General features: G+C 38.2%; 1 protein-coding gene across 29 annotated transcripts in view; it reads left to right on the forward strand.

Moving 5' to 3' along the window:
- Nucleotides 1–17,358, forward strand: part of CCDC171 (coiled-coil domain containing 171) — a 258,335-nt gene that overhangs the window by 179,959 nt on the left and 61,018 nt on the right. For 28 of the 29 annotated variants that reach the window (XR_006290939.1, XR_006290938.1, XM_043546855.1 and 25 more), the window contains one exon: nucleotides 5,682–5,834. Coding sequence is in view for 27 of the 29 variants with exons in the window: in XM_043546855.1 (XP_043402790.1) it covers nucleotides 5,682–5,834 (153 nt within the window). In the remaining 2 variants the exon portion in view is untranslated. Of the gene's footprint in view, nucleotides 1–5,681; nucleotides 5,835–7,257; nucleotides 7,297–17,358 lie in introns of all 29 variants that reach the window. The other variant, XM_043546863.1, reaches the window with a different exon arrangement.

Here is a 17,358-nt window from a genome sequence, read left to right on the forward strand (position 1 = left end):
CACGTCAGCCAAACTTCATACTATACATAAAATTCTTAGTCTCTTCAGATTTTTATCTAAGTGCTTTGTTATACTAAAATTAAGCTCTCATTCTTCTGTAGTCCATTTATTATTCTTTCTCTTGTTCTTTTTATCTCTTTGTATATATTGCCCTTAGGTACATTTTACTACCTACTAATATTCTTTTTAGTTCAGGATTTCCTGAAGGGGGAAACCTAACAGGCAAATGTAAATTTTGATTTTTCTTCTTTTTCATACTTTAAAAATAAAAGTGTAATGTGTGAAGTAGTTGGTTCTTGATTTTTCTGACTGCTGTATCATACGCTACACATTTGAGGCTTATGTTGTCTGTCTGGTCTGTTTATTACACGTTCTTTGATTTGCATTAGCTCATAATAGGTTGCCTGTGGTTATTTATTTCCTTCCCTTTCCTTTCTTCTAAATAGGAGCTAAAATTATCTCTAGGTGTGTAATTGCTGTACTCTCAGGATCAGATTCTCAGCTGGTGTAAATGAAATGAAAGTCAGTAGCACTACGTTGGTTTACAAGCTGAGGATCTGGTCCTTAATGCAATTTGTTTTACATTTGGTATTTATTAGCAGCTTTGGAAACAATGTAAAGCTATGAAGGCATTAGATAATATTTTAATCTTTTGTTATCTGCAAATCAAAACACAGAAAGTAAAATTGCAGAAAAAAATTAAAGTTCTTATTGGATTGTATTTACTCTAACTAGGTTACATGAATCTAATTATTGGGAAAGGGGTATCCCACTGACAGAGTATTTCCACATGGAATAAATAACAGATTTTCCTTTCCTCATGAAGTATAATAAACACATTAATACATTGACAAGAAATCATTTAATAATTTGTGCACTCTGAATGTTTCCTACAATATTTTTCCACTGAAGTTTTTAACTTGGTAATACTTTGAGTGACCTTTGATCTAGTTAATTAAATTTAAAGGATATGCGTTAGCCCTCATTTTGTACTTTAATCTTCATGTCTCTTGAACACTGTTGCATAATTTATCAGTGCCAGCTATCAGAATGCCATATTTTACTATACGTTATAAAAAAAAAAATCTCCAAAGATTAAAGTCTTCTCGCTGACAAATTTTTAGGCAATAGTATAATGTAAAAGATATTTACAAGCATAATGTTACACTGCACGTCTTAGAATTGCTGTTTCTGAATAAGACTGAGCACATAGAGATGATCAGTCAGTCATATCACTGAAGGGAGGGAATATTTGTATTTATTAATTATTATTGTTATTATTGCATGTGCTGTAGAAAGGGGCCTCCTGTGAAAACTCTTGTTCTATTCTAAAGTTGATTGGAGGGGGACAATATGATAATTTTAAAATTATAATTTTGCTCCATAGTTCATTGTGTTATTAAAAAAATCATATAAGCCTTGAAGTCGTTTGCCTCACTGGAAATTTGTCAGAGTAAGATGCTCAACTTCATGGATACGGGGCCCAAACCAGAACTATTTGTGAGAAATTCTGTAGTACAAATAGGCCATCCTCAAACTTAGTACTTTTTGAGCAGGGTTCAGCTTACCTATTACATTAAATAGATTTTTCTTGTTCTTGTTTTTCCAGTGTTTTGTTATGCTTTTAACTAATCCTTACCTTTATCTGTTTTAATTTAAAACAGATAGTGTCACCTTTCAATGTCCATTTTATCCTTTCACTTTTTAAATGTTGGTTAAGTACTATCTTATCTATCTACCCACTCACAGTACCTCCATCGTCAGAGTAACTGAGTGCATCACAGACATTAATACATTTATTCTCACAATGCCCCCTTTTACTGATTGGGAATAGAGGCAAAAATAAATTAAGATTAACATATTCAAAGGTACCTAAGTCCCATTTTCAAAAGTAATTTAGGGCCAGGTGTTTAAAAGTGTTTTAAAGGCATCTAGAGATGCAGATAGGCACCTCAGCACCTAACTTTTCAGAATACCTCGGCACCTAACTCCCTTTGCAATCAATGAGAGTTAGGCACCCAGACACTTTTGAAAATCTCACTAGCCATCCACCAGCATCTTTAAGCACCTAAAGACATTTAAAAATCTGGCCTTTAGGCTCTTAAATTTCGTTGAAAATCACATCTTAAAATGGGATTTAAGTACTTCTTAACATTTACCCCAGTCCAGCACCTTAATTGCAAGACCTTCCTTTCTCCATGCTACTCTCTTCAGTACCCTTTTTGTGTCATTAGTTGCAGCCAGTTCAGCATGTTGCCCTTCCATTTTCATGAAGCTGACAGTGTCTTGAGCAGTAGTGTTGGAACATGGATATGTTCTCACAGTGATAACTCCTTTTGACATTATAATATGCTTCTGCCATATCAATAGCATTATAAGATGTATGATTTTAAACAAATAACATCTCTTATGAAATGGAGGCATAGGAAGGGGACTCTGACTACTTACTCTGAATTAACTAAAAAAAGGAATTCATTACCTTTTCTGCTCTAAAATTGGCAGCACTATGCAAGTTTCACCCTTTATTAACTCACATCCTATATTCCATACTTCAGCTGGCTTTTTTAATGTTTAAAATTAACATTCTTCAGCCCTCAGAATTGCTGTGGCTTCTTTAGCTAAGTCTGCTGCCCCACTGACATTCCTACAATATTCGTCAGTCTGAAAGGGGTTTTAGCTTTTAAAGTGAATGTGTGAAAATATATGTCTGGGTTGCAAAAATTGCTTCCTATAATGTTCAGGGATCACTATGACTGACTTTTCTGAATGAAAATCAATGTCTAATATGTATTTTAAAAATCATTCTTACTTGTAATGAAAGATGATTTGTTACTTGTTTCAGATGTTCTATTCCCAGTTTGCATGTCACGCTATTACCAGTGTATTCAAAAAAACAGAAGGGCTCACTAAAATGTGGTTCCTACAGACATGTCTGAATGTCAAATTTAGTGCTATAAAAATATATCCGGAAGGCTACAAAAGTATCTGTACTTGTCGTTGTTGTATCTGTTTTTTTAAAATCTGGCATGCAGGAGGAAGCGGGGGGGCTGTTAAGCTCTGTTTCTGGAAGATACCTGATCTCCAATTCTATTAACAAACACTGTTGATCAGTGAATAAACCTTATTTCTAGAGTGATGCAGATGTTATATCTGTAATATACAAATAAGGATTAAAACAAAAAATGTTAAATTCCAATAGAAACCAGTGAAATCACTGTTTGACAAAACTTTAAAATGAGCAAATAGGAAAGATTTCTCCCTCCCCCACCGATGATTCAAATAAGGGAAGCTTAGGTACTGTAGGAAGCGATGCTGGGGACTCTCCATGTGATTTTCTTCATGTTGACTCAACAATAAATCAGTGTCTTGACTTGATGCTAAGCACATTTTACTGCTGGGGGTGCTGTCTTCCAGATTAGATTTACAACTGAAGTTCTGGGTATTCATTATTGAGGATCTCCTGGTGCCTTTTGGAGGCGTAGAGGATGTTGACCCCCATGTCCTGGCTGATTTCAAATCTAGGTTGGCCTGTCAAAATTCCTCTGGGAGTTTAAACCTCCTTAAGGTTGCATAAATGTTTCTATTCCAGCTACTTGTTTTGTTAATAACTTTGTGAAACTTCTGCCTTTCATCTGGATATTATTTTTTTCCCCCCTGAAAATTTGAGCATAAGAAGAGTTGGGAGGAAAATACACTGTCTTTCCAACCTTTTAAAACTATTCTGAAAATGAAACAGCTGGGGTTAGAAAGTTCATGGTTGATAGGGAAGTGGTGAAATGGGGTGCACAACACCCTTTTCAGTAGGAGCTTCAGTAACACCTTGATTCTACAACTTCCTATACAGGGGCAGAGCCCTGTTCTCACTACTGGGACTGCATTGGCACAAAGGTGCACCTGCACATGCAAGCTAGCAGGATCAGGGCCTCAGCTCAAAGAGTGGGCAGCTAAGAAAAGTCAGTCTCCACATTTTAATTTAAGCTGTGACCTTAAATGTGTACCATAGGTTTGCATGCTTGCAAGTCACATATTGATAATAGCCCTAAATAGTTACAGAAATCTAGTTTTATTTCAAAGAAAAGTCAGCAAATGCCATAGTTCAAATTGCACCTACAGCCTAAATTCTGTTCCCCTCTGTGTAGTCATCTGTAAGTTACACAGCAGCATCCAATTTCTCAAATAATAGAGTGGGGCAAGATTTTCTCCCTACATCTTGAGATCCACACGTTTAGCATCTTGAAATATATTTTCAATTTGGTATACTTAACCTTATTGTCATTATTGTAAAAGTTGAGAATACAATATAATGAAGGACTCTATCTTAATACTTATATAGAAGGGGTCAGAGTTAAGGTGGCCATGTAACCTGAGCTTTGATATTTCCTGATTTGAGTGCTCAGTCACAGGCCCTGATGCATCAAGGTACTTCAGCACATGCCTAGCTTTAAGCCCCTGAGCAGTCTCACTGAGGTGAAGCATCATACTGTTTTGTATGGAACATGCTATTCTTTGTTTTGTTCTAAACCCTTTTGAAATATTTTTGTAAATGGCTGCCACATTCTACTCAAGACACAGATGCATTTGGTAGGTATCAACAAAGGCAAGCCCTTACACTGGCTTGGATATCTTTCCTGGATTGGGGCCATAATGTGTAAAACACTTTGGGATTCTTCTTACTGAGAATAGCCACCATATATGTGATGTAAGTAATCTGCTAGTATTATTTGGCTGTGTTCACCCCTGGTGTAATAGATTTCACTTCAGCCCTGTTACTTTTATTTTATTTGCACAAACAGTAGAAAATGTATAAAACAAAGAAAAACTTGAAAAGATCTTGGGAGTTTCCTTTAGTGCTAGTGAATTTATTTTAGCCTCCACTAAGTATTATGTTCAGAAGGCAGATTTCATATTAGCCTTAAAGATGTTCTTACGTTAGAAAACTCACTACAGGTCACTTCAGAAGAGAAAACTGTAACCTATAAACTGTGATTAACCTGATGTAAAGAAGACCAATAATCCCAACAGTGTTCTATTATTTAGGCTAGATATAAAGTTACTAGGACTGCCAAATCATTTATATTCTCTTTTGCTGTTAACTTTATTATCAGTCTGATCAATATTACACAGCTGGAACATTCTTCCATTATATACACAAGCACAATTATATTTTCCCAACTATATTGTAAACTGGTTATTTACTTTAAGAGGTCTGGAAGTTTACTTGATTTCTTTTGTTGCATGCCAAATTAAATCTGTGGGTTTTTTTTTAAATCTGAGCGGAGAGAGTTAGTGTTTCAGTTCAATTTGGAAAATGTGTATTTTTGAGGTAAACTTCCCTAGATAGAAATTGACCTTTCACTGAAACTTGTATTTAAGTACAGTGAAAAATAGTGTCAGCTCTTGAATGCAGTAATTCATGTTTGAAAATATCTCCTAATTTAAGTGTAGGGTTGTGTGCTTTCTGTAATGCTGTTAGCCATTTACAATATTGGTAGGGTTACATAAACCTTTGCTATGTCTTTTAATTGTTAAATAATACTGCTGAACTTTAGAAAATCTTCCAACCTTTGTTTTCTTTATTAATAAAAGTTAGCTAGTGTGATTCTATAATGACTTTGGCTGTATGCAAGCTGGCATTTATGTAAGGTCCACGTGGTATTGATTATTTATTTTACTTTTTAAAGGCTCTGATTATAAGTTTTATGGATGTCTACCAACTCGCAAGCTCCAGAGTTGCTACATTAGAGAGAGAAATAGCATCTCATCGACATCACATTGCAGCCCTGAAATCAGAACTCCAAACAGCTTGTCTTCGTGAAAATGAAAGCTTACAATCAGTAAGTCTGCTTTCCATAATTTAATTTGCTTGTATAATTTGGATATTCAGATTACTAGGCTGTATCTACTCTCATATTGTGTAGTTCTGATAGGAATGTGTGATCATATTTCTTCAATATAGCTAATTTCATATCACAGTTTAGCACAGTAATACAAAATTACCAGTACAAAAATGCTATTGTGATGCTTGATACGTGGCCAAAGGGAGGGTGGTGGATGAAAGCAATGAGAGGATTAATTTTACCACAATATCTTGTATAAAGATTTGTTCAATATTGCCAAAGTTAAAAACACAGCATCGTGGCTTCTTTGTCTTTGGCAGTTCAGCTGACAGTTAGATTTTGGACCTGAAGCATGCAACTGTCTATAGTTGCAGCATGTCCTATTAAGCCAGAATGTTATTAATTATGCGTATAACCAAAATGGTAATTAGAACATGTGATTATTCTCCATAGGCAACTATACTTATTCATAATACATGCCTAGTGAAAGAGAAATAGTATGATTAATCATCTATAAAGTTAAAATCCTATTTCAAGAATCATTTGATGTCTAAAATATTGTTGTCCACGATTAAATTTGGGTTAATTTAAGGCTAATAAGGTGATATTCCAGATCCGAGAACTGTCTTTAGAATCATAGAATATCAGGGTTGGAAGGGACCTCAGGAGGTCATCTAGTCCAACCCCCTGCTCAAAGCAGGACCAATCCCCAATTTTTGCCCCAGATCCCTAAATGGCCCCCTCAAGGATTGAACTCACGACCCTGGGTTTAGCAGGCCAGTGCTCAAACCACTGAGCTAGCCCTCCCTAGGGGGATTATTGAATGCAGATATATTTGTGTCACACAGGCATCAGGCAGATGTATAAACTGTCACAAATATGTAGCTAAATATGTCTTTAGTGAGATTGGGTAGATAAGTTACATATAATTAATACATTTTCCCAATTCTTTCTTCCTTTTTCCTTATTGTATAAAGGGATGCGCTTTTTTTTGTCTTGGTTTTTTTTCTTTCTCTCCTTTCACTCTGGATAAAGCAAAGGATAGTAAGGAAAACAGAGGTAATATTTTACATTGAGTGTCAAGTAGGAAGAGAGGAATCGTTGAAACAAACCAAGTAAACATATCAGCAACCCGTTATTCAGGGACTGTGCTTGTGACTTTGGTTGCCTGCATAAGAGCTTGCATTAATTTCTCATTGACTCATTTCTACAGTGGATCAGCACAGAGGGAGATATTTCCCTCAGTGCTGAACTTAAACTTTAAGATCTTTGGATGAAAGGTTGAATGTGTGAGCTAATGATATCACATAAGCGCAAAGCTTTGTTGATACATTTGTGACTCTAGACAACCTAAGAGGCCTATTGAAATTGTTTCTTTTCTTCTCCAACCAATTTTCCTTTATCTTTTGGGTTCTTCTAGGTTTACATGTGTACTGCTGAGCTACTTCAGTCTTACTAGGTTTGCTTTTTTGTCTTTTTATCGTTGAGGGTTTCAATCAAGATGACCACTTGTGTAGCTAAGAGTGGGCAGCCTGCCAAGCTTACTGCAGTGAGGTTTGCTTGCCTTTGGATATAGAAAGTTTTTAGCAAGATTATGGTATTAGTCTTTGAAGCGCTATTCCATGGTTTGATATGGCACTATAAAAAGCGATGATGCCTGTGATTAAACTTAACACTTATTGAAAACTATATAATTCTATAAACATCATCAATGCAAAAACTATGTTGTTGTTGTTTGTTATGTGTACGGCAGTATCATCTGTGGGCTCCAATCACAGATCAGGACCTTATTATGCTAGGTGCTACACAAACAAACAAAAAAACAATCCCTCTCCCCAGGGGTTTGCAGTCTACTTACAGCCTAAGTATAAGTCTTAATGCAAAATTATGGTTTAGAATTTAAACATAGCAAAGACAGGAGATTCAAAGTTATTTTTCCTAAAACAGCTTAACTCCACTCACTTGTATGTCTGTAGTATTTTGTTATATTTGAATATTTTGTAAGCTCTATCCATTAATATATGCAGTTATTTCAGAAAGCCTGAATTTTAACAAATTTAGGATTTTTCCTGCTGCATTCCTGCACGCGCCTTCTCTTGGCCAGAGCTGCCTGCAGAGCAGACTCCATATTGGCCACGAGGGCGCTAAAGTTACAGAATTGAATGCGTGATCTAATGATATTTCCCCCACCCCCTTCCCAAAACCTTAAGATAGGAGGGCTTTATCCAGAGAGATTATCCAGTGCATTTGCCCAGAAAAACTGGTCTAGCTCAATTAGTTGACGCAGTTTTTCAGTGTGCAGAGCTTTCATATGTGCTTGCCATGTACATGTCAGTCTGGAATACCAAATCATAGTTTATTGCTAAAAATAGTTGTCTGGGAAGTACACAGTCTATGTATGCCTAATATTTACTTAAACCTTGATAATTACTAAATCAGATTTCTGTTCTCCGTTCTTCTCTTTCTACCATCCCCTGAGTTGTTCCAAACTGATGTTGGTTATAACTTCATCGTATTTTTGGTAGTTATCTTCTTTTGCTTACTACCCTCTGGCTGTCTCTTTCACCTGTTGGTGTACCTCTGTTCTCACTTCCAGTTTCATTTTCTCAGACATTTTCCATTGTAACTTAGTTTTATCCTCTTTCTTCCACACTGTTTTCTCACATGCTTAAGCAATGTTACTTCTATGAGAGACTTCTTCTAAAACCTGCTACTCAGGCCCCATCTTCCCCCCCACCTCCCCTCTCTTTCTCTCTCTCTGCCGAAGATTTTGCTGATTACTGCAAAAACAAAACTGACACTTTATGGCAAGATCCGTTTGTTCTCACTTTTCCTTTCCATCTTCTCATTTTTCAACTTAGCCTCTGAATCAACATCTCCATTCTCCACTCCACTCCCAGTCCTGCTACTTTTCCTCTTGGCAATGGGACACATGGTTATCCTATTTATTTAGTTACATCCAGAGATTGTGTTGTTCATTCACATTCAGGCAGGGTGGAATGTGATCAAGGTGGATAAGAGTCAGCTATAAATATTTGTTTTGTGGGGGATAATGAGGGAGGAATCAATTATTTGGTGGGGGTGGGAGAAGGGAACATCAGTGGCAGAATGGTTCACAGGCCTGACAAAAAATACGAAGTCTGGCCCTGTCTACTAGTCCCTAAAATGTCTTAATCTTTTTCCCCCTTTCTTTCTCCCTCTGTACTGTCTCCCATGGTGATCTCATTTCCTCCCATGGTTTTTTTATCTCACGTCTATGTTGATGATTCACAAATATATTTCTCAGTCCTGGCCATTCTCCCTTTGTGCAGCCCTGCATCTCTGCCTTTCTGTAATGTATTTTTCATTCTTGCAACCACCTAAGACTCAGTATGGCTAAAACAGTGCTTATTATTTTTCCATCTAGATGTCTCTTCTTACACCTTTTTCTGGCATCCTTACTTCCACTGTTCTGCTTGTCTCCGGTGCTTGCAAGCTTGATTTTAATTTTTGAGTCCTCTCTGTCCATCTCCCATCTTATCTATGCTCCCTCCAAATTCGGCTGCACCTTCCTTTATCAACTTTTTTTCTTGCCCTCCAACTCTGGTACCAAAACATTTTGAAATAGAGTAGTAATAGTATAGTAACTACTGCCGTTTCCAAGATGTAGGCCTCCCCTTCTGGTTCCCACCACCCAAAATGTAGCTGTCAAGACTCTGTTCCTTTCTTCAACACTATATCAAGGTTGTCGTACCTGCTGGAATAACTTAGCCATCTTTGGATCTGGCCATCAGATTTTAATAGATCCATTGACTTTTAAGAAAGAAGAGACCACTATGCTCGTCTAGTCCATCCTTCTGCATAACACAGGCTAGAAAATTTCTCCCAGTTATTTCTGCTATGAACATCTTCCATGGACTGCATGCCACATTCCTGCCACAATCTCCTCCATGAAGTTCAAAGTTCAATATCTCATTTACAAAGTTCTCCATAATTCCTCCCTGTCTTCTGCCCTTATCTCTTGTTATACCTCACCCACTCCCTTTAAGAAAGTTTAGTGCCTCTGAAAATATGTGCTTTACAATGAAAGTATCCCAATCAATGATAACTAATATAATGCACATTGGAAAACATAATCCCAACTATACATATAAAACGATGGGGTCTAAATTAGCAGTTACCACTCAAGAAAGAGATCTTGGAATCTTTGTGGATAGTTCTCTGGAAACATCCACTCAATGTGCAGTGGCAGTCAAAAAAGCGAACAGAATGTTGGAAATCATTAAGAAAGGGAAAGATAATAAGACAAAAAATATCATATTGCCGCTATATAAATCCATGGTACACCCACATCTTGAATATTGCGTGCAGATCTGGTCGCCCCATCTCAAAAAAGATCTGTTGGATTGGAAAAGGTTCAGAAAAGGGCTACAGAAATGATTAGGGGAATGGAATGGCTTCCGTATGAGGAGCGATTAATAAGAATGGGACTTTTCAGCTTGGAAAAGAGACGACTAAGGGGGGATATGATTGAGATCTAAAAAACCATAACTGATGTGGAGAAAGTAAATAAGGGTTATTTACTCCTTCTCATAACACAAGAACTAGGGGTCACCAAATGAAATTAACAGGCAGCAGGTTTAAAACAAACAAAAGGAAGTATTTCTTCACACAACGCACAGTCAACCTGTGGAACTCTGCCCAAGGATGTTGTGAAGGCCAAGACTATAACAGGGTTCAAAAAAGAAATAGATAAATTCATGGAGGATAGGTCCATCAATGGCTATTAGCCAGGGATGGTGTCTCTAGCCTCTGTTTTCCAGAAGCTGGGAATGGGCGACGGGATGGATCACTTGGTGATTACGTGTTCTGTTCGCTCCCTCTGGGGCACCTGGCATTGGCCACCGTCGGAAGGCAGGATACTGGGCTAGATGGACCTTTGTTCTGACCCAGTATGGCCATTCTTATGTTTCTGTGTTCTTATAACTGTATAACATAATTTGTGACTCTGTAATGGTTTATATATTAAGACTCTGACTAAGGCATACAACTGGAAAAGGTATAATTTAAAATGTATTTATACAGAGTCTCATTACTTGCTTATTTCTTGTTCAGCAATATCTAGCTGTAATACCAGAGTTTGGACTTAGCTTCAAGGTTTCCCATTAAATGAACTCTTGTCAGTTACTTTAACAGTAGAGGGATATGCTTCTTTGATCCATTTTACTCCACCTTCAAACACATTAGCTTACTACAGTACTTGCACTTTTATTCTGAGTTACAGTTAACAGTATGCTTTGAACTGAGAGCTTTTGAGTGCTCTACAATACAGTAGTGCAGTCATAAGCAAGTACTTTTTGGGTCTTTGGGGCAGGAGCAACCAAGGTTTGGGCAACACTTGGCAACATAAATGCCCATGGCAAGCATGTGAATCCATGGTACGTCTACTGCCAAATGAAAATCTCTTGTGAGTCCAGTATTGCAGTGAGCTGTTCTAATGACATGGCATTTTCCACTGTGCTTTCAAACACATTCTAGAAAGTGAGAAAAAACAATTCAGAGCAAAGTTTGCGTTACCTGTAAAGGGTGGTATGTTTATTCATATGATGTCAGTTCTCCAGAGCCTCTGACCTTCATAGCTTCCAGCCTTGTGCTTTTTGCACTGATGTCAGCATCCCGTGTTTTGTAGAAGTGTTGAATATTTGAAAAATTTTGAAAGTGGTGACAGACATTGGGAGCCACAGTTGTGCTGGGCCAGGTGATTGAGTGTTTCTTTGAACCTGAACGTGCTCACTGCACTCTGTGGCTTGCTCTGTTCTGCTGCATGGTTCAGGATAGGGCAAGTCAGTATAGGGGAAGAGATGGGCATCTAGTGCAGCACCACAGTGCATCTACCTGGCTGGGGGCAGAAGCATTGAGTAGGTGGCGGTGGTTGTCCCTGCTCCTCCTCCATCCCATTGGAGTACAAATTATAGTGGGAAGGGAAGGAGACAAAAAGGGTAGAGACAGAGAGTAATGGAAAGAGAAGACAGAGGAATAAGGACCTCATGGGTGCAAAGGAAATGGAAATTTGGTGGGGATAAAAGGTGAGTCGTAAGGAGCTCAACATATTCAGTTTTTCAGAGAGAAGGTTGAGAGATGACTTGACACATGGAAAAGACACCTGATAGTGTAGAAACTTTTCAGCCTTGCTGACAAAGTATATACAAAGGTATAACAACATCCAGTAGCTAGAATATGAAATTAGACAAATTTAGCCTTGAAATAAAATACAGTTTTCTTGCTGTGAGGGTAATTAAACATTAGAGTAGCTTACCAAGGGGAGGAGGTGGACTCACCGTCACTTGAAGTCTTTAAGACAAGATTAGATATCATTTTAAAAGATATGCTTTAATCCAGCTTCAGGGAGAAATTCTGCAGTCTATGGAGGTGGAATGGGGCTGGTGATCACGATGGTTCCTTCTGGCCTTGGAGTTTGAGTCAGTGGGTCCTCCTGTTCTTTCCCTTCATTCATGGGCATAGGGGCAATGGGATTCCCTGCATAACCCTCAACAGGCACATAACATGTGCAGCTTTCAGCGAGATAATGACTAGAATCAAACCTCATGCTTCAGCTGATTGCCTACAGGGGTCAGGAAGGATTTTTTCCCTAATGCACAATTGGCTAGATGCATTCAGTGGAGCGGGAGATGTTTTGCCTTTCTCTGAAGCATCATAGATTGGCCAGACTTGAAGATGGGACACTGGATAAGATGGACCAGTGCTGTGAGGGGTACAGAGAATCCTTTTTTTAGATGCCTGGTTCGTAAGTCTTGCCCCTGATGCCCAGAGTCTTACTGATTGGGGTTAGGGGAAGGAATTTCCCCCAAGTCAGTGGCAAGAACCTTGGGGTTTTTTGCTTTCCTCTGTAGCATGGGGCATTGTTTACCTGCTGAGATCTTCTGGGTATAGCTCACCTAATCAATTCTCTGCCATTGCAGGAGCCTTGGTGTCACCTTGGTCTCTGCCTGTGGCACACAGTTTAGTTTCCTGATGACTGAAATGTTTTTGTCTAACTAAATTATTTGAACTTAATATGTGAGTATCTAGATGAAATTTAATGGCCTGTTACATACAGGTGGTCACACTCGGTGATCTGATGGTCCCTTCTGGCCTTGAACTCTGTGAAACTGAAAAATTTCAGAGGAAGGAGAGAGGAGTGTGACCCTCAGGAGAGGAGAGAGACAGATGAAGACTGGAGGAGGGAGTGGGGATTTCATTTTGACCTTTGTGACAAAGTTCCACCTCTGCCTTGGTGGGTCCTGTGCTTATTGGTGGATTTGCTTGCCTTAGAGATTCACGGCAGCCCTCAGTTTGGCCACTTTTGCTAGTGGCTCAAATCTGCCGTTCACGCAGTTAACCTCATCACTGGCCAGCATGGGGAAAAGGAAGGAGAACAATCCCCACAGTCTCTGCTGGTCCACCTAGTGGGTCGGGGGACAGGCCAGGGACCTTCCTCTCTGGTGGGACCACAATCCAGGTCAGCACCTCCTATATCCAATAGGGAGTTGGGGGGATAGAGGGGAACCCGGGCCCACCCTCTACTCCGGGTTCCAGCCCAGGGCCTGTGGATCGCAGCTGTCTACAGTGTTTCATTTAACACCTGTGTGACAGCTACAACTCCCTGAGCTACTTCCCCACGACCTCCTCCCAACACCTTCTGTATTCTTACCACAGGACCTTCATCCTGATGCCAGATAGCGTTTGTACTCCTCAGTCCTCCAGCAGCACACCCTCTCACTCTCAGCTCCTTGCACACCCCTCACTGACTGAAGTTAGGTCCTTTTTAAACCAGGTGCCCTGATTAGTCTGCCTGTCTTAATTGATTCTATCAGCTTCTTAATTGGCTCCAGGTGTCCTAATTAACCTGTCTGCCTTAATTGGTTCCAGCAAGTTCCTGATTGTTCTGGAACTTCCCCTGTTACCTTACCCAGGGGAAAGGGACCTGCTTAAACTGGGGCTAATGTATCTGTCTTCTATCACTGTCCTGTAGCCATTTGGCCAGACCCTATCACACCTTGAAAACAATAAGAGCTGTTGTTTTTGGATGTTTATGCTAACTGATGTTGAAACCCAAATCATTTAGGATTCCGCCAACTTGCTGTTATTGTGGTTCTGTGTTATCTATAATTAATTAATTAATTTATTTATTTATTTAGCACCGTTTGGGTGGTGGTGGTGTGTTAAGTTTTTGCAATGATGGGTCAACATTATGAAACATCACATAGTGATGCAATATTCAGGGCAGAGAATACAGGAGTTAGAGGGTTTTTGATCAAGCAGGAGATGCAAGTTTGAAGAAGAGTCTTGTCTAACACCTATCCTTTTTTAAGACTCTGATAAACGAGAGATGCTTACTTTAAAAAATAAGCTAAATTTCAGTAGACTGTTCACTCAGTTTTTCCATTTAGTGGACCAGCAGCCAGTTCCCAGACCCACCCTGCTTATAAGCAAAACCTTCCTTAAAAACATTCAAAATATTGTATAATGAAAATGTATCATGTAGCCTCAGAACAACCACTTTCTTTACACTCCAATCTAGCTGCTTACGGGCAGAGTGTGTGCATGTATGTGTGTTTGTCTCTCTTGTTCTCTCCTTCACCCTCACCTCACCTGAATCAGTCAGTGTATCAGGATTATGGGACCTGGAGCTGCCAGTGCATGAATGGACATAATGGATCCCTTATTCTTGCAGTCCTTTTTTGGCACTAGTCCAGGACTAAATATACTATTTCATTCCCTGCTATTAATGACCATTATATTGTTCTTTATAGTAGAGAATAGAAGAATATTTTTAAAGTAATAGAAAAAGAAAAGAATTTGATGAGCCCACAAGGGTTCCATATTATTCAGGTATGCTGTATACATGCAGGACTAAATATCAGTATGGGCAGGACTAAATAATAATTTGAAAAGAAATTATATGTAAAAAGCAATAGCACCGTTCAAAAAGTGAAGTTTTACTGAAATACTTGCATTTTGTATGTAATTAGAAGGAATTGGCCATCAGCTTAGTGCCTTACAACACACCTGTGGCATGCAGGCATCCTAATCTAAACACACGTCTTGTCATGTGGTGTTGCTTATATAAGTAATAGTCATAACCAAACAGTATAAATCATGTCCTTTAAACTGTTTGGTTATTATACAGCACTAATAACAAGTATAATAATATGAAACCAGTATTATAAATCACATAACATGACTTGGGGCAAGGTGTGCAAAAAAGTTTGAGTAATCCAACCATATATATTTGCCTTTTTGTAAAGAACACTTCCTTTTCTGTGGAAAGCTTTTTTGATATTCAATATGCTAGGTATGTGAACTTTTAACTTGTTAAACTATTGTAACATATTTGAAAATTATAGTAATTTGATTATAATGTTGCCTATAAGGCAAAAGGTTCAGTTAATAGAATCCATATGTAATTAAAATGCAGAACTAAATATAATCAGACCCAAGTGACTATTGCCTTCGTATTGATAGTTTTACAATGGCCTCTGGGGTTGAAAGTTTATGTTAAAATTACCAAATGTAGCAGAGCTACAGAAAGTGAGCAAGACGACAGTTTATCCATTTTAAATTCAACAACATAGTTAAGTGATAGGCATACAATAACAAGTCTCTGGATCCTCAGAGTTTTAGGAATAGCTCCCATTGGCAGGTGGTAGACACAGGAGACGTGTGTGCTAGTTGAAGATCTGCACTCAGCAGCAGCACTGTTATATAAACACCTGAGATGAAGGGTCCTTTAAAAAAAAAAGATAATTTGGTAACTTAATTTGTATGAATTCATGTTTGAATCATCTGAAAGTTATAGACACAACACTATGTACCAAGCCACAAAAAAAGTTTAAAAAAATTTCCTGAACTTAAAAAAAAAAAATTATTTTCTCTGGACAGTTTTAAGAGTCGACATCCTGTGTTAGAGTTCTCTAATCATCACCAGCACAATTTACAATCAGAACACACAGAGAGCCAGTTCAGACCAGCTCATCTGTTGACTTTGGCAGAGGCCCTTAATCTCACTTGTGTGCAGCTGCCACTGGAGAGATGGGGACTCGGCAGAGAGCCGAAGGAGGGTGGGATACAAGGTTGGTCAAGGCATGAACACATAGGCCTGCTTCATTTCAACAGTCATACACTGCCTTTTTTATAGTCTTTTCATTTTACTGCTTTTTTTTTTTTTAACCTGAAATTAAATGAGGACCTCTCATGAGCCACTGCGCTCCAGGCATAAGAAATTGTAATGTCTGGCTTCCAGAAACTGTCCCGTCAAAATGTGCTTCTGATTAGGTGGCTTAATTACAGCTGTGAAAACAATGTTGATTTAGGCCTCAAGATTCCAGTGCATGTCACCCGTTATTAGCTAGCCTTGGACTGAAGCCACCATTTTAAAACTCTGTACCACTAAAGTCACACACTGCCTGACAACTTTTTATTTAGGCAGAAAGGTTGCCAGAAGCAACACATTTTATGCAAAATATTTTTCATTGTGCAAATTTCCAATGTGACACTCTTGATAGACACAAAGTGGATAGTTACGATTGAGCTTCACCAAGTCCAAAGCCCAAACTTTTGCAGGAAAACTGTTTAAAATAGTTTTTACAAAGTTTGACTGACATAATGCTTAATTTTAATTCCTTTAATTCAGTTTTATTCCAAATCCAGCATGTTGGTTTAACCACCCAATTTTATTGCATCTAAATTTTCCTGACAGTTTCATTTGCTGTCGGGAAATAAAATTGCCATTTTTGCAACATGGGAAATAATGGCTAGCTTCAAAACCAATATGTTTGAAACTTCCTTTGCCTGAAGCAGGTTAAGGCACACACTCAATTTACTTTAGGGGGAAAAAGCTCATTAAATAGTTTTTAATATTTTAATATAATTTAAGTAACCGCTTTCACAGTGGGAAAGCTTATTAGGCCCATGTATTTACATCTGTAGAGAAGTAAATGTTTGGATAATTAGATGGTTTCCAATACTGCCATTTTTCAGTACAGTTGTACAGTGAATGCTATGAATATGGTAAATGAACATGGTGCATTCATTGCATTTAGAAGTTACATTTCAAATGGCAATAGTTTGTTTTGAATCACTTACACTTTTTTCTTAAGTATTGAAAATGTATTTTGTTTTGTCTGAGTTTAAAAATCTCCTTATTGAAATGAACTGTCTAGTAGGTGTGTATGTTATGTCAAGGCAGACCTGTGCTTGTGGAAGAATAGGATCTAAATTCTAATCCCACTGTTGTCATGAAATGCCAAACGTGCATGCTGTGCTGCTTAATGGAAACCATGACTTTCCTCAATGGCCACAGGTCTGTTCCAATATTAAACACAAAACAAATCTTTCAAGCTATTGGCTGATCTGCAAAAGGGGAGGATTATGTTTTCAGGAAGCTAATTTGCCTCATCCTTTTTTTTTCATATTTTGCATTTCTCTGGCAGTAATTATTAGAGAGAAGTTTTTCTATTGAAGTATATGAACTGAGAGCTCA

The sequence above is a fragment of the Chelonia mydas genome, chromosome 5 (genome assembly GCF_015237465.2).
Source record: "Chelonia mydas isolate rCheMyd1 chromosome 5, rCheMyd1.pri.v2, whole genome shotgun sequence".
NCBI classification, from domain to species: Eukaryota; Metazoa; Chordata; order Testudines; family Cheloniidae; genus Chelonia; species Chelonia mydas.